This window comes from Leptinotarsa decemlineata, unplaced genomic scaffold, assembly GCF_025532065.1.
Source record: "Leptinotarsa decemlineata unplaced genomic scaffold, Ldec_3_MD MMD2_tig00000882_RagTag_RagTag, whole genome shotgun sequence".
Lineage (NCBI taxonomy): Eukaryota > Metazoa > Arthropoda > Insecta > Coleoptera > Chrysomelidae > Leptinotarsa > Leptinotarsa decemlineata.
This window is the reverse complement of record NW_027412556.1, coordinates 3,060,534-3,085,213: the sequence shown is the minus strand read 5'-3', so window position 1 is coordinate 3,085,213 and position 24,680 is coordinate 3,060,534. Positions and strand designations below refer to the sequence as shown.

At 32.4% G+C, this 24,680-nt stretch overlaps 3 protein-coding genes and 1 long non-coding RNA gene across 4 annotated transcripts; 2 read left to right on the top strand and 2 right to left on the bottom strand.

Moving 5' to 3' along the window:
• Nucleotides 1–826: 826 nt before the first annotated feature.
• LOC141482129 (uncharacterized) lies at nucleotides 827–15,211 on the top strand. The gene is made up of 2 exons (XR_012465359.1): nucleotides 827–1,400; nucleotides 12,856–15,211. It is a non-coding gene; the product is annotated as an uncharacterized lncRNA (long non-coding RNA).
• Cul3 (Cullin 3) lies at nucleotides 2,476–14,920 on the bottom strand. The gene is given in 15 exon segments (XM_074174808.1): nucleotides 2,476–3,577; nucleotides 5,935–6,059; nucleotides 6,118–6,225; nucleotides 8,465–8,635; nucleotides 8,714–8,737; nucleotides 8,739–8,791; nucleotides 8,794–8,886; nucleotides 8,889–9,090; nucleotides 10,793–10,848; nucleotides 10,851–10,971; nucleotides 11,219–11,342; nucleotides 11,344–11,420; nucleotides 13,897–14,082; nucleotides 14,138–14,335; nucleotides 14,778–14,920. Coding segments are annotated over 15 exon segments (2,307 nt in total). The 5' UTR covers nucleotides 14,844–14,920; the 3' UTR covers nucleotides 2,476–2,874.
• A 956-nt stretch (nucleotides 15,212–16,167) lies between the features above and the next one.
• LOC111502270 (coiled-coil domain-containing protein 43) lies at nucleotides 16,168–18,305 on the top strand. The gene is made up of 3 exons (XM_074174812.1): nucleotides 16,168–16,381; nucleotides 16,901–17,273; nucleotides 18,103–18,305. Exons 1-3 carry the CDS (start codon nucleotides 16,207–16,209, stop codon nucleotides 18,173–18,175), a joined length of 621 nt encoding a protein of 206 aa, XP_074030913.1. The 5' UTR covers nucleotides 16,168–16,206; the 3' UTR covers nucleotides 18,176–18,305.
• Nucleotides 18,306–20,169: 1,864 nt separating this feature from the next.
• LOC111502271 (dnaJ homolog subfamily B member 13) lies at nucleotides 20,170–23,516 on the bottom strand. The gene is made up of 5 exons (XM_023156297.2): nucleotides 23,272–23,516; nucleotides 22,987–23,208; nucleotides 22,600–22,925; nucleotides 22,104–22,275; nucleotides 20,170–20,478 (listed from the first exon to the last, which is right to left on the bottom strand). The coding sequence occupies exons 1-5, from the start codon at nucleotides 23,337–23,339 to the stop codon at nucleotides 20,223–20,225; spliced, it is 1,044 nt and encodes a 347-aa protein (XP_023012065.2). The 5' UTR covers nucleotides 23,340–23,516; the 3' UTR covers nucleotides 20,170–20,222.
• Nucleotides 23,517–24,680: the final 1,164 nt, after the last annotated feature.

Sequence of the window (24,680 nt, the reverse complement as noted above, 5' to 3'; positions counted from 1 at the left end):
GATTACCAACACACACCTTCAAAAAGTACTAGGGTTTCATTATCTCCCTCTCTCTCTGATTGGATAGTCGTTATTTCCTGTTCGTTAAGGCCTCAAAGGCGCAGTTGATCATAGCCGAAAAATAATTTTTTAGTGCTTTCTGTTTTTTTAAGGATATGTTCGGATTGACGAATCCGTGAAATGATTCGATACTCTCCTGAACCTCCACGAATCGTTCTTGCTCTCGAGACTAAACTGATGAGTACTGTTCTCGTTGCGCTCACGCACGAAATTTGGGTTGGTTTCTGGGACACATTTATTCAATTTTGTCAGTTGGTGATTGAGGTTAGGTAACATTTGAACTGGATATTCCACTACAAGGATACATTACACGGATACGATCAACAGAATTCTATCATCTTCATCATCCTCATCTTCTAACGATAATGAACCAATTCTTCAAATTCAAAATGCTGAGGAAGTTTTGGTTTATATACTTTATATAACTCTAAAAGTACGAGAATCGTCTCTCTACTGATAAAGTTATCTACATCTTTATTTTCACTATTTGGGATCAAAAATTTCGCAAGTTGATAACCCTCTGAAAAATATTTTATTATTACTTATATAATTTTTATATTCACTAGATTTTTACTTGACACGGTTGAAAAATATTATGGAGATAATGAAAAAATAACAAAACTGAAGTGTTATATGTTTTAACACTCGAGGAACTTTTTAATGACGGTCTACTCAAACTATGAATATATTTCAAAGTTGCCTGCATGCTTGCCAAATTAAAACTCATCATATATAAGATATACGAAGCAGGCAGTGGTCTCCTGAAAATGCGTTCTTGGTTTAACAAAATGTCCGCAACTATCTCGGATTGTTTGGAATATTTTGATTCTTCTTATCATGTCTTGCCCAGTTTCCGAACATTTTCGAATGTTACAACCAGAACAAACCTTTCTGACATAACTGTGCGTTATGAAAACAACAGCTTCGTCGGGGTAAAACGGGACTTTTTGTGTTCTGCCGTGTCCTGCGTCGGTTTTTTTGGTCTTTTCTCTCGACCTATATGTTTTTGACATAGATATTATAATATATTATACTGTAATATCTATGCTGAGGATTTGAGGCGCGTATTCATATGAGCACAAAGAGGAACGAGGAAAGGTAGGTCGAACTCGTTTTAATTTTTTTGTTCGCGAGCAAGTCCACCGAGGAATCGATCATCCATGTGTACACTGAACAATGACTCGTCAAAATAGAGGACGTCGACTGTTTGATAGTGACAGTGGCGGAGGATGTAATAATTTACAACTGTATAATTCAGCCACATTTTGACTTATATGCTACATTATTGTATCTTCTGAATCAAAATGAGTTGGGTCAATTATAAAAACTGCAAAACAGAGGTATGTGTATAATTCTGAGATGCAATCGACCTACCCCTACAACTACAAAGCCTATGCTCGATTCTCTTCAGTGGTTATCAATCTCAAACAGATCTTATCTAAGTATGGTTTTTATTTTCAAAGATTTGTCACAATTTTATGTCTGGTGTGTCATGAATCACATGAATTTGAATATATCCAAATATTTCTGCCAAACATTTTCTAGAATTATTCACCCTTTTCTCCATGACTACAGTATAATATGTAGGTATTTATTATCTTTAGTTCAGTTTAAGATTTTACAAACTTTTTTGTTCTCTATGACAAAATTGTACTGTGATTTAATCACTATATTATTGTATTGCGTTTTATATTGTATTATGTATTTATTATCTTTAATTCAGTAAAAATTTTACATTTTTTTTTATAACAAATTGTAATTGGGACTACCCGTTGAATAAATAAATAAAATAATAACAATATGGCACTAGAACCAGTATAAGCTTCCATGTATCCAGGACAAAGTCAAGGTCAGCGATGAATAGTCTGATTTTCAGAGGACTAGTGGAATTTAACAAACTGGCTGGTTCTTCGAGAAACAAAAGTATTCATAATTTCAAAGTAGTATTATTGCAGCACATCGAAATAGATAATAAATTTTAGTCTATGTGTATCCATATACTTGATTGATGTTGTCACATTGACTTTTTAAAATGACTATACGTTTCAATAGCCGAAATTAATAAAAATACTACTGTATATATTTGTTGAGATATGGAGCTACAAAACACATGACATTAAAACGGACTAAACAACGTAAAACCTAACCTAATATTATCGACTCACTTCCATACAAGAGAACAATCACCCAGACTGAGTGAAGCTGAAAAAATTGTGGTTGCTAGAGTGAATCTGCAATTTTTCAATAGTATTGGCAGCATCCCATCTAGTCCTGGAGCTTTATTTGGTTGCAATCGAGACAGCTTATTGAAAATAAGTTTTAAAGTAATTGTATAACTGTTTATTTCCACAGGCATAGATAGGCCGTTTGCGTTTAGGAATAAGTATGATATTTTGGGCTTAAAAAACGTCTACATCCAGGTTTAATGTGATCAGTTTATTTTACAAAATATTTTCCAGAAATTTTACCAATCAAATAACTAACTGCACTAGTTAATTTTCATAATACAAATGCCAAAAGACAATATCCAAAACTCCAAATATAATATTTCAGGGTTTCAATGGATAGAACTCTTGACGAAATAAAATAATTTTTATGTTATCTTTACAATTCAGAAAATTTCCTCGAACATCTTTGGACAGAGAAAATTACTTGTATGTCAATGAAAATTACAACTTAGAGAATGAAAAAAAAATCGTTTGGAATAATTTAATTAATATTACGTTTATATGAATATTAATTAGCTATGAGGATTCACTGAATGTCTATCCAAAGTTTCAAAATAACCCACACTTCACTCGAAAAATAAAAAGTTCATGCAACGTAAGTGTACATTTTTCTGTCCTCGGGCGTCCGAGCTAAATACTCCCTCTCGATCAGACCTTCTATTCTCTTTTTGATGATAACCGGCGAAGGCAGGAATCTGCTCTTGAGCTGCTCCGTCACTTCAGTAACCAAGATGTTGTGTGCCATCCGTTTCCGCGACTTCATAATTCTAACAATGGCGGCCTCTATTTCGTGCTTCCTGTCTTCATCGACCTTATTCCTGGTTTCGCGACGTTCCGGCTCGCTTTCTCCTTTGGCAGCTACCGTTTGAATTTTCACTCGATGCAACTTTGAAGTGAAGGAATCGTTGACGTAGAACTCGTGAGAGGATTCGATTTCCTTGGTCTTGGGGTTTTTGATGAGAATACGTTGAGTCGCTTTTCCCATGGCGAGGGACTGCAGCGCTCTGATGAGATCGCGTTCTGGTATGTCAGACTCGTTCAGTATTTCCTCGTAGGTGAGTTTGTCGTGGTTATTGAATAGCATCAGCACTACCATTTGATAGGTAGATACCTGGATTATATGCTTTCTTGGTCCTGTTCTGGACGATACCAAGCTGGTAGAAGACGAGCATGCTCCATCTTTGTCACTGTCATCCTTCTTTGAACCATAAAACACTGCGTTGAGATCGGCATTGCCTAGCTGTGGTTGTAGTGTTAATTGACGCCCGCTATGTTTGGCCAAATAAAACCTGTAATGTTACAATACAAATAATAATCTTATCCGTGATAATAATCACACAATTTTTAGAAACATTTTCATTTCTAGACGCGTTTCAATAAACCTTCGCAGAAACAAATTCTCTACCGAGAATTGAGAAACGAAATCTTTCAAACAAATCATTTTAATGTGACTATAACAAAATTAATTGACATCAAAAATAGTTGATAGCTGAACTACAAATATATGACTTGTGGCTCTTGTCTAAAACTTTATATTGGCCAAACAGGGAGAACATTTTTCTCAAAGATATAAAGAGCATAGAAGTAGTTTTTTAAATAGAAAGACCAATTCCACATTTGCAAACCACCTTTAAGCAGAAGGCCATGAGTTCAATCATGAATACGATGTATCACATTTAGAAGAGAAGAGTTTGAAACTCATGTTTAGGAATTCGGGTAATTTACTAAATGATCAATCAGAATTGAATAACTCCCTTTACTAAATATTTTTTTCTTACATTTACCTTAATCTCACGAATTTATTGGAAAAACTTGAAAAATATGAAATGGGAAATGTTCCTCAATTTGGGTTATTACAGAAAATGCAAGTTTGAACAAAATAATGTTGAGTTTAATTCATTAGTTTTTCAAATTCACTTCGAAAAGTATACAAATTTATGTTTCAAATGTTGGGTTTTGATTTTTAAAGGGATTTGATTCTAATTCACATATTGGCAACAGCGCCTATATCAAGTTGAAATAATTTATACGTACCTAGATATTCTACTTTAAAAAAGGAAAATTATCTTTATAAATCAACAATTAAGGCAAAATATAAATTATAGTTCAATACCACCTCCACAAGCCAAATAAACAACAGTTGTTTTGTTATTTATTTATATAGAGGAAGATAGGTTAGGTGCACAAAATGTCATATGTCACAAAATGTCTCGGAACTCGGAACATAAGTAAACAGAACAGCACGCCTCTGAAATATGCCGTCTTTGTTTGTCTCATACAGGTAATAGATTCATTGTCCTTCATTAGCTATAACCAATGTCGCCAAATGGTGAGATGGAAACTAATCCCTTTAAATGTTGAATGCATTATTTCATTCCTCTTTTTTAAGTATTTTAATTATTTTTTAAAGAAAAAGGGTGAAATGATAAGTTTAAAATGCTTTGTTTTAGAGCTCTTTTATGAAAACTACTTGATTTTCGTCAGGAGGAACACCTCATTAGAGGGACTGTATTCAAATGGTTCGAGTCATAATTTATTAAATCGTCAACAAAGAACGAAAATTATGAAAAATGGACAGATATTCAAGTCTGATATCAGAAAAAATACTATAGGCATTCCACAGGGATGTGCAGCATGTCCTATTTGTAATTTTCATGAACGGCATCTTAGATATTTTAAATAACGATTATGCCGATGACACAAATTTACTGGTTCCTAGCTGCAACCATCGAAATTGAATTACGGAATCATCCCATTCAGTCGGAAAAACACAGCACTGGTTTTCTAAAAATGGCCCTATTCTTAACTCCGAGAAAACCAAGGTAATTCCATTTAGAACCCTTCAACAAAGAATTGAGTCACCAACAACTGTTCAATTGGCAAATAATCAAATGAAAGTACACCTCAACAAAATTTATAGGTATACACATCAATGAGCATCTTCACTGGCATACCCACATTGTAAATTTAGGAAAAAAAATTGAATCAAGTCTGCTACAGTGTAAGGATTATTAGTACTTATCTTAACAAAAAATCATATACGCGGCAAATTTTGAGTCTTCCGCAAAAGTTGATATATTGTTCTTGTAGTGACATCTCGAATATATTTGGAATTCAAAAAAAGGTGATAAGAACTATGTTCAAATTGAAGTACCGCCAATCTTGTCGGGTAAATTCAAAGATAATTATATAATGGCAATACATGCATTGTACATTTATGAATGTGTAGTGTACTTTTTCGAAAATAAAGATAAGTTATTGGAAGCAGGATCAAATCATACTTTCCCTTTGCGGGATGCAAATATATGTTTTCCTATTCATAGACTAACACTAACAGAAAAGCATCCGTCATATGCATCAATCAAGTTTTTCAATAAATTACCACAAAATACCAAATCCTGTGAGAGCCTTAAAAAATTTCAAAAATATGTGAATGATTTTCTTATAGACTTGGAACCATATTCAATTCAGGAATATCTGGATTGCTGACAACTTCGTTTTATATCAATGTTTTTATTCCTACTGCATATTGATGGTTTTTCTATTTAAGGTTCGTACAATCTGTCTGAAGTTCTTGCATTTCATGTTTTTATGTTGCAGAACAATGTAAAGCATACCCTGTAATATATTATATTATTATTATTACCTTCTGAAACATTCGAAGGCAGCAAGCGGTACAGCTGGTATGTGACATTTCGGAGTCGCGCTTTGGGTAGGCCAGAAACCAGTCGTCAGGACTCGCATAAATAAATCCACTCCACCCAAATTTGTCTGAAAGCAAAATAGCGTCCATTATAATTGTAATGGGATTCAAATAATAATAACCTACCTCTGATTTCGAGACGTGCTCTTTGAATTCTTCCATTATCGTGTTCGACACTGTCATGTCTTTGAACATTCCTTCTAACTTCGAGGTGAACTGACAACCACACTCCGTCTGAAAAAAAAAGTTTTGTTTGGAACTATCACTTCAACGACAAATTTATATAAATCATGAAATACATTAGGTCAGCTTTCGAAATTTTGGAGAGAGACAAAAACTGCAAAGAACTTTGTGAATTAAACTTTACAAATTTCCTGGCGATCTGCCAAAACTCCGCACGGGCGCAATGCTGATTCTAAATATACATATACACGCGTGAGAACGCTGCTAATCATAAAGTGCTATAGGGCAAAGCGCGGCCTCCAATGCGCTATTTACAGGCACGCGCCGCCGGCCCTCCGGCCGGTACCTCCGCAACCGCTATATCCCTGCATTTTAAATCTGTAGTACCTTCGAAAATATTCATTTGAATTATATGCTGTAAAGGGCCACATTGACTTTGTTTTACTATGTATTAATATGATTGATATTCCGGACATTGATTGTACGGAAATTGTATCTCTTATCAACTTCAACATTCCACAGAGGTCCACTAGACAAAAAAAGCTATTTTTTACACCATATCACTCAACCAACTATGGTTATCATTCTCCTTTATCTGAAATGTTGAGACTGGGAAATAACTACTGTGATAAAGTCAATTTTTTCTGTGATAAGATAATCAAAATACTTTTAAAAAACAAGTCTCTCGCTCATTAGTCATATAAATGTATTTTATTAGTTAATACTGTCATTGTTTTTATTGTCTTTTGTTACACACATAAAGGTATTTATAATAATTAGTATAGTATAAGCTTTTATTGTTACACAATTTATTGTAAACAATAACAACAAAAATCTCCTATATTGATTTATTTTTTTATAAGCAGATTAAGCTTATTCCGTGACATTAAAAATCGTAATTCATGAATGGATTGTGTATATTTTCTATAATGTTATCCAATTTGGTACTGAAGAGCCTTAGGGCAAGTGTCTTACGGCGAAACATCGATGTATACCAGTGAGGATGACAGTGTTCCATGTAAGTGCAATTTGTTACCATTCATTTAAAGTAGAACTCACGTGAATGATATCTGATTTTATTCCACGACGAATGTTTGAAATACAAACTGAGTAAAGAAAAGTATCTTCTGTATAATTCAGTGTTCATATAGATGTATTTGTTTCGAAAGAATTTTTGTTCTTTCGTGTAATTCAATGTTTATATGAAAGTAGCTGTTTCAGGAGGACTTTCTTTCAGTTTGTGTCTGAAAGTTACTTCTTTGCATGATCTACACATCCATGTATAGAGTTACTTATTTTCAAATTGATGACTTCCTTCCTTTCTTTGGAAGATTCCCTCATCTTTTTTTATATCGAGATGGAGTAGTAGAAAGCCAAAAACTTTCTTTCCCAAAAATGAATTTTTTAGTTTTGGTTATTTATCAACTTTATAGATATAGACACAAATAATAATACAAAAGCTTCATTATCTCTTCACCTGGGGAAGAGAATAAAGTTGAGGAATAAGGTACCTATTTAGAATGCTGGGTCTACGATTTTTATAAAATGACACTGAAAATCCTACAAAGTAAATATAGCATATACCCTATCAAAGTGACTGTAGAGACAAATCATTTTTAAACAATAAACCCTTATTCACAATAGTCACTCATTTACGAGTCATTTTGTCCAACAACATAATTGTTTTCTTGAATATAAAATTTTATTCTCCACCGAATGCTAGGGTGTATAGAGTTCTCATTGAAAAAAAAACTATTTAACCTACACATTTATCATGACCAAGGCCATCCAAAATTGTCCCTGCTCAATTGCCCGCTTTATATGATTTTTTTTTCTCGCCATTTTGTTTCCTAATATTTTCCATCACAAATACTTCAACTGAGAGTAAATTAACTCAAATTTTCAGTAATTTATATGGGAAACAATATAACTTGTGACAAAATTAATCACAAACTGTGATGTTAAGGCATCAGAATTACTAGAAAAGTATGAAAAGTGTAGAAATTTGGAACGGTTTCTTTGCAATCAATGCCCGTATCACTACTAAATAGTTATTTATGTATACCCTACTACTTTATTCTCATATATATTCTAACTATCAACAGACCTTTCTTTCTCTCTCTATGGCATTCTTGCTCTACTTTGCCCACAAAGCCATTTTAATATCTCCCTTTCCCCTTTCCCTCTTATATGTCTCTCTTGCACTACTCTCTACTTGTACTACTTAAATCACGAAACCCAAAAACAATAAGTCTTCAAATAGTAATATAATAAAAAAGTAAATACTCACCTTCAACTTCGAGATCATATTTTTCTCCCAATCATCACTGACAGATTTGTTGAGTAATAACCGTTTAGCCAAATGCTGTTTATAATACCGTTCGAATACATCTTTTTCTTGAAGGAACCTAAATAGTACCATTGATTTATCTAGAACTAATTCTATGTCTTGTTCCGACATCTGAAATAAAAAAAGTTTTACAATCACAATCCTGGAGAAAAGCATCAAGACAGTACGCATCAAAAAAATGTTACTCACCCCTTTCACGCCTTTCTTGAGTTTGTTCGTCAACGAACAAAGACAGATACTCCGGGGATTTTGGATTGAGATTGAGGAATGTTCGAAATCGGAGGCAATCATCTGTTTGAATATTTTGTCGTTATTGAACGAATTCTTGAGGAAGTGATCGAATCCGTCTTTCAAGTCTAAAGTGATTGCACAAAAGTAATTGCATTGGTCGCTACTTGGTGATCTTCTTCTTGGACCAATGCCTTGCCTTGCTCTCTCAGATAAAGGCTTACGCAGTCTGCCATTGTTTTTAAACCGTCTATTACCCGCCCAAACAGTTTGTACATACAGGCGAGATCTTCGGTTTTTTGATGTTTCAGCATATGTACAACCCCAGAATTTTCCATCTGAAAAGAAGTAACATTACATCCAAATTATATTAATGGAAAATAGAATAATATTAATAGGAAAGTATGGATTAGACAATAAAGATACATTATGTCCACGAATGACTCTATAACTTTCAGATAAAATAGCGACACTTCCAGGACAGTAGAAAAAGTGGTAGGTTTTTTCTCAAATCATTATTCACAAAACAAATTTTCAAAGAAGTTATCCATTTCGAATGAAGTAGAAAATGGATCAACCAATGGGAACATTTTCTAACAGTTTTGCCAAACGTTTATCATATTTCTTTTTCATGTGAGCAACTCAAAAAAATTAGACTTTGAAAACAGTTTTAACTTGCCAAAATATATAAAGGATATCAATGGCTATAACAGCTTTAGAAAGAGGAATTTCTAGCATTGGAATCCAAACACTGAATGTTCACCAAGTAAGTGTTTTAATGTGTAAATACGTATAATATAAATTTCTTTTTTTTTACCTATATTCGTGATTTTTTAATTTTTATCCGTGAACGTGAAATTTTTATAATCTCATGACTGTCAACGACTTTTTTGACCTGCCAATGGGGAATCTTCCTTAATTTGGGTTTTTACATACAGTAAATGCAAGTTTGAACAAATACAGTTGAGTTTAATTCATGAGTTTTTCAAATTCACTTCGAAAAGTATTCAAATTGATGTTTCAAATGTTGGGTTTTAGCTTTTAAAGGAATTTGTTTCTAATTCAGATATTGGCAACAGCGCTTATGTCAAGTTGAAATAATTTATACGTACCTAGATATTCTACTTTAAAAAAGGAAAATTATCTTTATAAATCAACAATTAAGGCAAAATATAAATTATAGTTCAATACCACCTCCACAAACCACATAAACAACAGTTGTTTTGTTATTTATTCATATAGAGGAAGATAGGTTATGTGCACAAAATGTCATATGTCACAGAATGTCTCTGAACTCGGAACATAAGTAAACAGAACAGCACGCCTCTGAAATATGTCATCTTTGTTTATTTCATACAGGTAACAGATTCATTGTCCTTTATTAGCTATAACCGATGTTGCCAAATGGTGAAATAGAAATGAATCCCTTTGAATGTTGAATGCATTATTTCATTCCTCTTTTTTAAGTATTTAAATAATTTTTTAAAGGAATAATTTGAAATGATAAGTTTAAAAAGCCTTGTTTTAGAGCTCTTTTATGAAAACTACTTGATTTTCGTCAGGAGGAACATTCCCCATTGTACTCTGCATGTAAATGTGGCCAATAAATACTACTTCTACTACACATAATTATTATTCAAGAAGAAGTGTATCAAAAATAGCTATTCAATATAAACCTCAAACTTCAATAGACAGTCTAACCCTATTTGTTCTCTTCAGAGGTAACGTTTCCAAGAAATCATAAAACTGGCAACTCTGGAATACTATTATCACAGCAATTATTACTTCATAAATTAGCAACTACAACACTGTTATTTGAATGCCTCATGAAATTGGAAGCGCCACCAAAATTTTGCATAATCAAGTTTTAGAAAAGCTCTACATATATCAGTATCATTTCGTTACCGTATTTTAATTATGAGCTCATTTGCACCGAATTGGGGCTATTGTGTTCTGACACACGGTCAACTACACAAGAATAATGAGTTAAAATATGTTGTATACTAGGTCAGATTATGAAAAATGAAAGAATAATTTTACCTCCACGATTGTTTTCATATGTTTCTTGATCAGCTCCTCTTCAACAACCTCTACAATCGAGATTCGGTAGACTCATCCAAATAATGCTTGGCCCTGTCGGACTCTTCATTTATACGAGCTTCAACTTTTTTTATATATACAGATGCGCTGTTCTCAGCTAAAAACCTCTGACTTTCAACCTGCAAATCAATTAAATCGATTGAAAAATCAAAACAGTTTGTTGAAATTCAATGACACACAATTGCCACATAAGTGGCAATTGAGAAAATGATGTTGGTCAAACAACAAATGTTACTAAAGACAATTCAAAGAACACAGCATGCATGAGTTAAAGAACTATAGAAATCCAGTAGTAAAATGCGAAACAGTTTACTGAATTATTTTTGATGACAAGACAAAACTATTATTAACTTTAGATTACAAAACCTTATAAAATTCTGCAGACTGCTGCAAGAAGGGCCTTTCAAAATCTTCCTCATAGACTGATCTAGCATTGATACCGAGAACCATTAACATTTGGCAGGCATTCTTTATGGATATACGGTCTACTTTCTCCTCTTCGTTCTCTCATGACCATATCAAGAAGTGTTTCTCTCAAATGGTCTCTTATACATCCGTGTCGAACAACCTGAAATATAAAAGAAAGCGTCTCATCATAATATAAAGTTTCAATTTAATACAATAGCTAAAATAATGTGGGTGTAATTAAATATTAAAAATGCCATGACCGTCAACAAACCCCAACCGTATTTACACTTCTATTTACACTAGCGCAAGATGTTTTTCGGTGTAAAAAAATATTCTGTGACTCATTGCTAGGGTACCCTGTACATACTCATGTAGAAATATCTTTTCCCAGTTCAGACTTTTACCAATGGTAAGTTTATTTATCTTGGAGCTATGCATTTATGTGTATGTAAGAATTTACTTTGAATGTGAATATTCACAGCATTAATACCACACAAAATAAAGACAAATCTTACATTCAATTTTTAAGTACAAGGTAACAGAAAACTCTGCTTGTTACCTGGGACCAAAACTTCCACAAGAGATTAGGGAAACAGGGTGCCTCAGAAAATTTAAATTTCTATTAATAAGATTTTCAATCAACAAAAATCCCTACAGGATACAGGAGTTCCTTTTGAAGTAGCGCTGCAAACATTCTTATGTATATGCAGATTATGTATATGTGTGTGTATCTGTGCATATGTGTATACATAGATAAAAGTTATATATTTCTATTTCATCAAAACGTGACTAATTACTGTCATATTTCAATAACATGTATTGCTTTTACTTTTACTATTAGTAAGTATGATATTTTCTATGTACCTGACAATTTCTATACGTGTTCAATCATGTTAAAAAGAAAAATAAAGATTATTATTATATTATTATTTACCCCTTGTGGTTATTTCTCTAAAGAAAAAACCAGCCTAAAGAAGCCCACTATTCTAAAGTTGCAGACAGCTGAACACAAACAGCGTATTTGGAACAAGACCAAATACAATTGAAAAGAAAATAAATACATTGATTGAAAATCAATCGGTCAACAGGAGAAGATAGACACGTGATTACACAAAGCAAATGATAAGTTCTAGAAATGAGATGGCAAACTATCAAAGAGGTCGATATCTATCCTGTTTTTTAGTGTTGTGTGGAACTACTATATCAATTTTGGTTCTGCACATCTGGCTTCTCCAAGTTTTTGCTCACATGCTTTCTAATGTTTATTAATTCCTAGTATACAATGATTGCATAAAATGTCAAAATTTTAAAGTTGAAAAAATTGATTTGTGAGTTGAGTCCCACTAAGTTTTTAAAATACTTCTTATTGCTGCCTTTCGTTAGACAGTTAAGTACGAGTACAATAAATTAAAGTACACAAGAAATGTTATGATTCTGACCACAGACTACTTTTTGATGTAGATAACGTAATACCAGTAACCTCAAATTTTTTGTCGTTAATCTATTTGAGAGTGTGATCGATAGGAGAGTGTATGTCATAGTTGATAATGTGAAAGAGGCCAGTATTCCTAAGAGCTCTAAGTGTCCTTATTTAGTTACAGAAATACTTCGAGATGATGATGTATATACGCAAAAGGATCTTTTCATTCTATAGGGAAATTCTCTGAAAATGTCTTTGAGGTAAATGAAATTGCAAAAATTTCAAGACTATATATTAATACAGGAACATAATGTAAGTATTGTTGTTAGGACAAATATTTGTATGTTATGAAAAAAGGCTTAACAATGGCGAGTGGTTAACCTCTTGTTGGTCATTCAACAGGGAATTTCAATTTCTACCTACATATGCAAAAGGGTCTTTAAATTCTATAGGTAAATTCTCTGAAAATGTCTTTGAGGTAAATGAAATTGAAACATTTCAAGACTATATACTAATATAGGAACATAATGTAGGTATTTTTGTTAGGACAATATTTGTATGTTATGAAAAAATGCTTAACAATGGTGAGTGGTTAACCTCTTGTTGGTCATTCAATAGGGAATTTGATACAATTAGTTACAGAAAAAGGATATTTGATTCTGTAGGTAAATTCTCTGAAAATGCCTTGGGATAAATGAAATTGAAAAATTTCAAGGCTATATACTAATATAAATATTGTTGTTAGGATAAGGATTGGAATTCGAATTTTTCATGTGAAGGAATCTTCATTTTACATGAACTCATTTAACGCATTTATTACATGGCCCACAAGATAACAAATAGCCGTGATGCTCCCTAGGTGACTCGAGAAGTTATTAACAGCACACCCATAATAAAAGTTGTTAATACGATTATAGTAGTTAACTGAATATCTGAATAAATGCTTATTTACTCACAACCCAAAACAGAACCGTCAAGTTATTTGATTAATATCAACTTTTACCAACTATTCTATTATTTTGCATTGGATTATTCTCCTAATTGGAACATTACATTACAAAGGATTTTCAATAGGAATTATCTCATCACTAAAAAAATGTCTGAAATTTGAAGCATTCTAAAGTTGTAGCTTTCTCAAAATACATCACTTAATTATAATTTCTATTTGCAAAACAACTAAGTGAACTCAATAAATAATTTCTTCCCTAGAACTCACCTGGTCTCTGAATATAATCAATCCAAGATTATAAACATTATCAACATCATTTTGTTGAACATAAACTCTATCCATATACATCAGAATGTCACGAATCATAACCATGGACGTTTGATGATCATTCCAGGCTTGGTTTAAAGTCATTAGGAAATTGTTATGTAATGATTTCAATACGTCTTCTCTGACCTGAAAAATTAGTCCTGTCACTGTACTGTATTCCAATAAATAGAGATTTTCTTACCTTGAGTTCAAGATGGTTAGTAACAACTTCTTTTAATCCGGTATATAACCTTTCACCATGCTTATGTAGAACCATGGTATAAGCATTGCGATAAAGTTCCTCAAAACTCAGTCCAGAGTTATTCTTCTTTTGAATTTCTTGAATAGCATTTTTCAACAGGGCCCATATACTCTCGACATATTTTTCGTCCATAGTCATCTACAAATCAGATGTAGGACAAATTGAAAATAATAATAAAAAATGCAATTACTTTATCTCCTGGTGTTTCCCAATGATCCCAATACTTTGTAAAATATGAGTTACTATTCATGATATATATGGTATATCATGAGAAATATTGATATGTAGCTATTGAATAAATCTTCCTATGAACTTAATTTCAACTTTCGAATGATTTGAATTATCTTATATTTTTAAAATGTTCCATAAAAAGTTGTAAAATGACAATGAATTTTTATTTCTTGTTCCTAAAATGACACATATTTTTTTGTTTGAAAAATATGACAGATCAAAAATTTACTGACACACATTTGGGATTCATATGGCAATGTTACAAAATGATATAATTATACATATCACTTTTCATACATCATGTAACACCAGGAAAAAAAGTGATCAATATTATTCAAAAACTGCTTACAGGAAAGGCACGGATCCTCATTTTGCCTTCCTTTTTGGTTAGACCACCACTTTTCAAAGTTGACATTGTTTGTAATTTTCTTTCTCTTTTCTCGCACCAAATTCGGTAATTATTAACAGGGAATCATTACGCACAACAACCATTAACAAAATATTACAAAATCTTGAAGTCTATGAAGAAATTATTCATATTTATGCCGACAATTGAATTTTTTTTGCACTAACAGATTAATAATCGACTTGTTTTTGTGTTTGTAAAAGTTCACTCATTTTCACCAAACATTAATGTCCTTCAGTACCAACAAAAATCACAATCACTTTTTTGGATACACCAATTTAGGAATAGTTACGTATATCCTCAGTAATACATTCAACCACACATTAGAGATTAACCAGATTCTGATTTCGACAACTCACTAACAGTCTTGTCTTAAATACAGACGAATCCATTCAGCTGTTTTCTTCTTCCCCATAGAATGACTGGTCACCATGGAACATGGAACACCAGAACTTAAGCAATGTTGCAAATATATTCAGAGAAAAAAATAAAAACTGTCAGGAAGACAGAAAGTTTCACATGATTTTAAGCGTGTTCGGTTTCAAAAATCAGGTGTCGAGAGAGCAGATGCAGATTAGATACCACTTGATCACAGAGTCAACTGAGCGAAGTATATTAAACGAACTCTCGATTCTATCTGAATAACAAGTTGACAGGGAGATATCTAATGATGCTAACTGGGTTAGAGAAACACGCGTCGAGAGACAGCACTTTTGTTCTGGTGAGGAAAAGCGTTTCCAATGGATTTATTCCACGCCAGAAAATTCAAATTCCTCTCATCAAGCAACATCGTTACCTCTCTCTCACAAGAAGTATAATACTTTAGATATAATTCTTATGAGAAAATAAGCGACGATGTGAATTGATGTTTTTCCAATCCACAGTTGCCTTTTTTTCTCTTTGAAGTAAGAAATGAAAATAGTATTTCATATGTTTTCAAGTTTTTACTGGTTTTGTCGTTTTCACTGTTTTGATGAGCCAGTAAAAACTATGGATAATAATTTATATACATTTCAATATATATGAAACGATATGAAATACCCATATATTCTTGACAGAAAATGGTGAAATGTTCTGGATCTTTGTATTTCGTGAATAAATGTATGGGATGAAGTATGAAGTTGAACATATTTTAGTAATTAAATCAGTCGGATATCCTGTTAATATAATTTCAGTACGTCCACCAATAAAAAAATGCCAATATTCGTTAAAATATTCAGAAAATCTTTTTGAAATAATTATTTGTATTTGCACCAATTAGAAAACTTTCAGATTGTCGGATCATCGAATAACGCAGCTGTGGATATCCTGCTTTAATATGTGACACTGTCAGTTGTCAGTTGTGTCAATTTGACAGCTAGAAAAATCGAAAATGGCAGAAGCCAGTGGAGAGTTTTCAAGTTGGTTGAAGGAAAAATTAAAACAACTTCAGACAGATGAAACTGTGTTCGGCTCTTACATTCAAGGAATACTTGAAGGTGATGACACTCAGGAAGAAAAAAACGAAGCTCTCGAAGGGCTACTTGCGGAGATAGTAGAAAACGTAAGTATTTTTTAAGGTTTTGTCACAGATTAAGTACAGCACAGATTAATCTGGGATTTTGTTATGTACTAAGGGACCAGTTTATGGTATATATCGAAGAAAAGTAAATTTTTCTGGAGATCTTGGAGTTTTTTTTTTAATATTTTTCACCTTTCTCAGGAATTCGGATAACGTGAAGGTACTTTTTATATAAAATAATAATAAAAAAAATATAGAAACTAGCAAATTTTGATGTTTAAGAAAGATTTTTTATACAGGATGTTTCACGAGTCATGTTCTAAACTGAGGGAGAAAATAGAGGAGTTCATTTCGGATAATAGAGTTCACGTAACATGTGTCCAATTCTTCACCGTTTTCGAGTATTTTTATCTTTGTGCTTTGAACCTAAAAAAGTCTTATAAAATACCAAAGGACATTTTACCTAGTGTTTTTAAGAGGAAGTGCTGTGTAGTCGGTCTTTCTTTTTGCAGTATGTTAATAAAAATTCTTGGTTTTGCCTGCTTCAATAAATTCAATTTCACAGGAAACGAAATTACAAAAAATTGCAATGAAATACTTGAACAGTGGCAGTTACATAAACCGAAAATCACTGAAACTCAAATGTCTAGTGAAGATGTTAACACCAAACTTGCTAAGTTATTGGAATCTCAATCATTTACTACTACCAAACAGAAGGAGTATACTCAGGAAGAGAGGGAACTTCGAAATGCTATTCTCTCCCAATATAGTGCAATGACTGATGATGAGGGTGAAGGTGATGAAGGAAATAGTAGCAGTGATGAAAATGGGTTGGAAAGAAACATTAATGCTCAAACTATTGCCCAAGCCGAAAAGCTCAAGAGAGAACAAGCTCGAATTGATAGTCAGAAAAAAAAGGAAAAAGATAGAGAAGACAGGTAATTTATATTCAATTCCTTTGTTTTCTTCATTGAAAGTTGAATAATTTCTACCGAAAAGAGTAGTTTAGTTAAGTTACAAGAAAGTTAAGGTAGGTAAGGTGAGGTCACTACAAAACAGCAACACATGTTTCACTAAACAGTAGGTTCCTCAAGGATGTTCTGAATTCTAGTATAAAATAATTAAAAATTCAAACATTAGGAAAGGAATTTCAGGAAATCATTAAATAGACTTGTAATAAACTAATTACCAATTTCCACATTACAAAAAGTCGTGGTTGAACACATGAAATTCTTCTTCATTGTCAAGAAACCATTCACTGCTCTTTTATTTTTTGGGAGAAGGTTCTTTCTGTTTGACTGATATAAAGTTTCATGCAAGAACCCAACTCATATACTTCAGATGTATTCTATTATATTATATAAAGCACTAATTGGGTAGAATTTTGTCAGTATGAACACACTCGTGGAAGTTATCGTATAGTGAAATACAAGTTGCTATTTTGTAAACTGTTCAATGAAAATGTTACAATAAAGCTTTGCCTTGTATACGATACTCATTTTCATCAAGGATTGGCTAATTCCATCACGTCTATGTATTATTCAGAAATTAGTAATTCAATATAGAATATTTAGTGCCAAACGTTACCTAACCAGAAGTATTGGTTAGTTTTTTATTAAGTGAGTCTTGAGGGTAGGAAGGTAGTAAGAAAAGCCATTGACTGATTAAACTTATATTTAGGATTGCTTATTACTGATAATTATGTAACTGTAAAACTACCATTTGAAAATATAGTCCAGTCATTGATTATTCATCTTCGAATTTCAGAGAGAAACAGAAGCAACTCAAAGAAGAAAAAAAGGAAAAGCGCAAGACTGTTAAAGGTGAACGTAAGAGGTAGCATATCTGAGACAACGAATTAGCAATTATGTGGTCTAAACAATACATGTTTTTTTAATGTGTTGATGATGTGATTTAATTTTATTTGGCCTGTAAAAGAGAGTGTATTAAACTGAAGAATAAGGAGTGTTGATCTGACTTGATAAATTAAATTTGAACATGACTTTTCTGAAAGAAATTTATGAAATGAATCCAATGGTATCTTTCAGTCTGTTCCATAGCTTTGAAGATATCAATTTTCTAATGCATTTGAAAAACAATAATGTTAAAATTATAATACATATTGAAATTGATAAGACCTTCGACGGATCAAAAATAAACAGAACTGATAGTGGGTTTCGAAAGACTTGCTTCTATACTAAATGTTGTCAGCTTCAATCTGCTTGAAAAATGCTTAAACCCTGTACGTGTAATGTACAGCAGAATCATTGAATCAAAAAAGTTATTGTCTAAAGATGATGTTTTATTGACAAAGTCATTGAAATAAGTTTGAATACTGAATCCAGAATAGATTCTAGTGAATACCTACCGAAAAACACCTACTTCCTCGACTAATACCACGATGGGCATTGAATTATACCCAAAGACATTTATGCAAGATACCTCAGATAGGTTGGTCTTGCAGATATTTCTCGTTCATCCAGCAGTAGAACCATAATAAAATCAGTCAAGTCAATCACAGACTGGTTTCGAAGTATGACCTCTCGTCAGTACAGGAAAGATCCGACCGAAACAGCAGTGTGCCTGGGACTCGATTAATTTCAATGCAGCTCGACTGCATGTATGAAACATTCATCTAAGAAAAATTTTTAACTAGTAACAGCTCCATCTCGTGCATAAATCCAACAGCGGGGAATAAACGACCCTTGCATCTATAATGCATAAATTATTAAAAAATACTCAGGTACTCAAACGTATATACAAATATTTATAACTTGTGTTACACACACACATTTGGGGTAAGTTTCTGTTGTGTATTATATCTTCAATACACATTTTGTCAAATTCAGTGAATAAACATTTGAATGAAATGTAAATTTTAAAAGTTACGAATTATTAATTAATTGATGGTGATTTAAATTGATTTCCAAAAGAATGAAACTTTTTGTGTTCATCTCAAAAATGATAAATAATACCTGGTTCAACTTGACCTTCACATCTTATTCCTTTCAGAACTATAATAAATATTCTGTCATATAATATAATGAGTACCTATCAAAATTGTATCTCCAAATTATTAGATTGTGTTATTTTATTTTAGTATTTGACATAATTGACTTTCCAAGGTGCAACTTCGTGTATGATTGAAAACACCATGAAAGCATGGTCAAGAAATGACGGAGAGGGAGGAAGAAGAAAAAAGTAACGTTCAACCACAGAACTATAACTTAAAGTTATCGTTCTGTGCGTTCAACCATGATTTTATTAAGTACATTCATCATTAATTAAGTCGTTCTGCCCACTGAATGCGTGTGAGAGCGCTTTCCTCACTTGCATTAATAATTTTGAGGTGTTTACATCGATAGTACAGTGGACAAGATTTTATTTTTTGACGAATGCTATTTTATATATAGTTTCCATCCTCTTCAATAGAACTCTGTTAGGGAGGTTGTGAAAATTCTCAAGTCTCCTACATTTGACAAGCTGTAGATCTTCAATTTCTTGTCATTTTTTTTATCGTTTATAGATATTTCATGATTTCATAGTATTAATGTTTATATTTCTTATACATTCAATGTATGTTGTGACCTCCGAATCTATTCAAGCAGAGTGTTATCTACATATATGAATATTCGTTCTCGAGTTATCATTACTTAAGTTGTAGTGAGATCTACAATCACTTCACGTTTCGAACAAAAGTGATATGACATACATGTACATATAGGAATGAAAGTTTCTCGTTTGTTACGAAGATCATTTGTTTGACATATTTATTACCAGAGCAAATTGCTGTCATCACTTGGTTTTCATCTATACCAACAATAAAACAATATAAATTCTCAACATCACTTTATTTTTGAAGGTAATAATTTGAACACTTGAATAAATTACATTGGGGGTAATCGTTCATCAGGGTCAACTCGCATAATTTTGTCTGCTAAAACTAACTTATTAATCACTTCATGTTGACTCGTACCTCCACCAAGTCTGGCTAAATGAAACCCCTTCTTCAGGACTTCCTTGCTGCTCTGTGATAAATATAAAGGAAAATATATATTGAATCGTATGATCAGATTTCCTTTGCTAGGATACTGATCTAATATAGGCATTCCTTCGTTTTCGACAAGTTTTTCATATCCAGGGCTGGAAAAAATATTGCCTATTTTTTCAAAATCATACCTTCATCATAAATGAAAAATACATATCAATATAGCCTCTATTTTTATATATATTTGAATCATTTCAATCTACAAATGCTTTCTTGCAAATCTACAAAAAAAAACAGAATATATACATTTTTTATGTATTTGAAAAGCTTAGACATGGACTGAATATATAGTATATTGAGTCCGTATTTGAGTTAGGTATTTTATTTTCATATAAAAATTTCGTAACATTTGTAAGTGCGCATGCTCTATATATCGAATTAAGATTCTTAGAACTCAAATCCAAGCTGCCAAATTTACTCGAAAACGATAAATTACACTATCAAAATGATTGAATTATGAAAACAATAGATGTGCTTCGGCGTAAGAACGTAATAAAAATATTAAATAGTACTAGATTTCTCGTGAGTGAATTTGGAAATACTGACGAAACCGCAACCTGTGTTTTATGTTTCACTATACATAGTCCAAATACAACGTTTATCGGAAATATTGGAACTGAGGCAGAAAATTTTCAATTAGAAATCTCCAAACACACCAAACTCCATAACAATAAAAATAACCTATACTCCAAATTCAGGTATTCCGATCGGCCGTTTATCGTTTGAGAAGCGCCACCATCGGTAGATATTCTTCCCAATAGCTTCTTCATCAGGCGTGTTCAATAATGCACCTGAAAAAGTTTGAATTCTGCACACGTGCGTAAGAATGCCAACCGTTAAGAGCACTGAGCATTCTACTGTGACTGATCTTTTACTACTTGAAAACATTCTTCAGTTTCACAATATATATGATAAGATCCATAATACTACGGCTCTGTTTTTGTTTTCTGTGAATCTCTTTTCACTGAGCTTTATTTTATTCAAAATAAGGAAGATTTTATTTCAGGTATGGGATGGGTACAATGGTTATGACGTTCTAAGTTCGAAGGCTGTGATGTGTGTTCTGTGTTCGACAAAACACCAAAATACCGAATCCTGACTTTGTAAATGACAACGGCTTATAATGCGAAATGCGAGTGCAGAATTACAGAGCAAGGAGTCTAGGACAAGTTTTAGGGAGGCTTAGCATTTTTAATGTAATTTCTCATTATTAATTCAGCAGAAACGTGAGACGGCTTAACACTGAAAGAAACACATGGGTATAAATAACATAAGTTCGCACTACAAGAAAGAGGATAAGAGAAAACTGTAGTTCTATTTTATTAACCTTAGATAAAAAAATCGTCTAGAAATAAATCTAATCAGAGTTAATGGACATAATGACTGAACTCATCAAATAAAGACAAGATAGAAATATAATTCAAAGGAGGCATCCTCTAATGAAGAAATTGAAAATTTTGGGGCAATCGCGCCAACCATTTCACATTGCAAAAACATCTGGTATGTCATGGACTAGTTACCGGCGTGAATAATGCTATGGACTGCTCTAGAAATAATATTAGAACAAGTATCCGCCAAAAAGTTTCAATTAGCTGTGATTAGTGAACTCTGATGTAGGGTTTTAAAGCTATTTTACGAATTGATTGATTATATATGTGATACCTTTCACAAGACAAAAAATGTTCACTATTCAGTTAGCATATTCATATATTTTACTTACTAAACAACATCTGTTATAGGTACCCTGATTGTCCTGTGGTCAATTGTTTTTATCGTTACTGTTGTTCCTAGAAGAGCTTCTTCCAAAGTTATGTCGCTCGTCATAATCAAATCATCTTCAACTCTTGTGAAGGTCTCATCTGGCCTATCTTCTGTTATGAATATAACATCGGCTATAAATAAACCAATTTTCATTTTGAGCATATGAAAAATATTCAAAAAATAATGACAAAATCGAAACTAATGACTGATTTCTAAGAAACTTGTTTGCTATTTGCTGGTACCTGAAATCGTATGGGGGCAAAGGCAGATACCATTTTTTCTAATCGCGTACAACTCAAATTTCAATAGATGATTTGAAGATAAAATAATTTTTTCATTTCGGCAAAAATGTCGCTCGTTACGCAAATGACACTTCTAAATTATTTTGTATTAACTGTTTCTATCTTTTCATTCTCATATATAAATTCTTCAACAAAATCAACTTATTGTCGAACCTGGTATCAGAGCTGGATTTTGGTCTCCTTCTTCAGGAAACACTATTTCTGTTTTTGGTCTAATTCCAGGTTTTATAGGCACATTGAGTATTTTCTCTCTAACTTCAGTTCGTTCTTGTTCACTGCTGATAAAAACCAGCCTTTGAATCTTCATTTTTTTCACTCCTCCGAAGAATATTTCATGTAAGGTTAAATATAAGGGATGTCGTATGGGGTCTTGTTTCTTTCGGACACATTTGTTTCCGTCTGCCATCTGATATAGCAGTGGAGGATTTTTAAGGACATCCAGAAGATCAGCAAAAGGAGAAATTGTTCCAAAAAAGTCTCTACAATGAAAACGTATCGAGTGATTTAAGGTATAAATATCTAACAAAAAGATGTCATCACTTGTAAGTAGCATATGGATCTCCATGGTAGTGATATGCTGGAATGTAATCGTCAACTGTTGGGATTCCTCTTTTAAGACCTTCTTCCCCAAATTGATCAAAAATGGCTCTTCTGGAAGGATTACTCAATACGTCATATGCTTCTCCAATGAGCATAAATACTTCCTGGGCATTTTTATTTTCGAGTAACTCTTTGTTAAATTCCAATGCTAAACTCCGATATCTGAAATTGTTAATGAATTATTAAACAATATATATTAGACATTTCATAAAAAGAGAAATATACGCTTTCTTTATATCCAGGTCAGTACTATGCTTTGGAATTTGTAGAATCCCGTAATAATCAATTCCCATTTTGAAATCTGTCAGTTTAATTTGTATAAACTTCAAATTTAGCGGTCCATATATTTTCCAAGTAGGCAAATTATGTGTCAATTAGTCAGTTATTCTCTTGTTTGATTATGGTTAGAAACATTTCTATAACGAAAATAATTAACATAGTTTTGCTTCTTCCATGATCGGTCACGTTAATTCGTTTTTGTTTGATTCTTCGATTGTTTTGTGTCCTTAAGATTCATTTCGATATTGATCTGACACAAATTCAATCTGCCCATAATTAAAGGTTCCACATCTGATAATTGAAATTATCTGCGTTGGTCGTAACGTTAGAGAAAAAAAATATGCAGAAAATGAGTTACATATAATGGTGACAATAGTTAATAGAATCACTTCGTTTTTATTAATTCAAAATGGCAAATTATTTTTTGCTTGTACAACTTCGACTGCTTCAACATCTGCTGTCTGAGTCAATGAACGCTCATATATTTTTTTTTCTGCAATCATTCTGTACCGAGTCCTGTTCTGTTGAAGTAGGATGATTCATTGTACTCATTATCGCGCGTGCACAATATTTTCCGAACATCAACCGAACGCGCCAATAAAATAGTATGAATTTAAGATATGTTCCAAATGTAACTAGAAATATTGTTTTGTGTTTCTAAAATCTTCGCCATCGTGATTATATTGAAAAACCGATGATTATGTTTTTTTTTTGTAATTGTAGAGTGAAGAATTATGTTATATTTTACATTCTACATGAGTAGAATCAGTAAATTTTGCAAAGCATTTTGTCATTTTCTGAAAAAATATATTTTATTGACTCAGATACTTTCAACACTGGTGAAAAGTTTCGGTTATCAACCAGTGAAAACAATATGCTCTATTCACCTAGTTAATAAAAACTTGTAAATTCATAAATTAACAATTCAAAATCGACTTATATTTCTGTTCGCTAAATTTAATGTTTAAATTTGAACTGAAAATATGGTCAATTCATTGTCTATCTGGAATTACGAAATGGAAAGGTATATAAACGATATTAACCTAGTCGTGGGATTCAGTTTTAGTCATCTCCTATACTTTGGTTACTTTTTATGGTCATTAGCCTACTTCGGCCTATTTTTTTAAATTTAAAGTTAACGACTTTGACACATAATTATTCAGAATTTTCCTCTGTAATTGTTTTCAGTCACTGTACACTTTTTAAACCTTGGAAAATCTGAAGTTATCTATAAGTATTACCAAAATATCATTGTACGACATTGATATTCTATACTGCGTATTCATTCTACATGAAATTCAATTGGATATTGAGTTGGAGTTTAATGTTCATAACATGTGCTATTAATTGAAATA

Excerpts from the sequence above, each read along its gene's own strand:
- LOC111502270 (XM_074174812.1), top strand. The coding sequence starts at position 16,207 with ATGGCAGAAGCCAGTGGAGAGTTTTCAAGTTGGTTGAAGGAAAAATTA. Across the intron at positions 16,382-16,900 it reads GGAGATAGTAGAAAACGTAA|GAAACGAAATTACAAAAAAT; the intron begins GTATTTTTTAAG and ends TCAATTTCACAG. Across the intron at positions 17,274-18,102 it reads GAAAAAGATAGAGAAGACAG|AGAGAAACAGAAGCAACTCA; the intron begins GTAATTTATATT and ends TTCGAATTTCAG.
- LOC111502271 (XM_023156297.2), bottom strand. The coding sequence starts at position 23,339 with ATGGGAATTGATTATTACGGGATTCTACAAATTCCAAAGCATAGTACT. Across the intron at positions 23,209-23,271 it reads GACCTGGATATAAAGAAAGC|ATATCGGAGTTTAGCATTGG; the intron begins GTATATTTCTCT and ends TAACAATTTCAG. Across the intron at positions 20,479-22,103 it reads CCTATAACAGATGTTGTTTA|CCCTGGATATGAAAAACTTG; the intron begins GTAAGTAAAATA and ends TATTTTTTCCAG.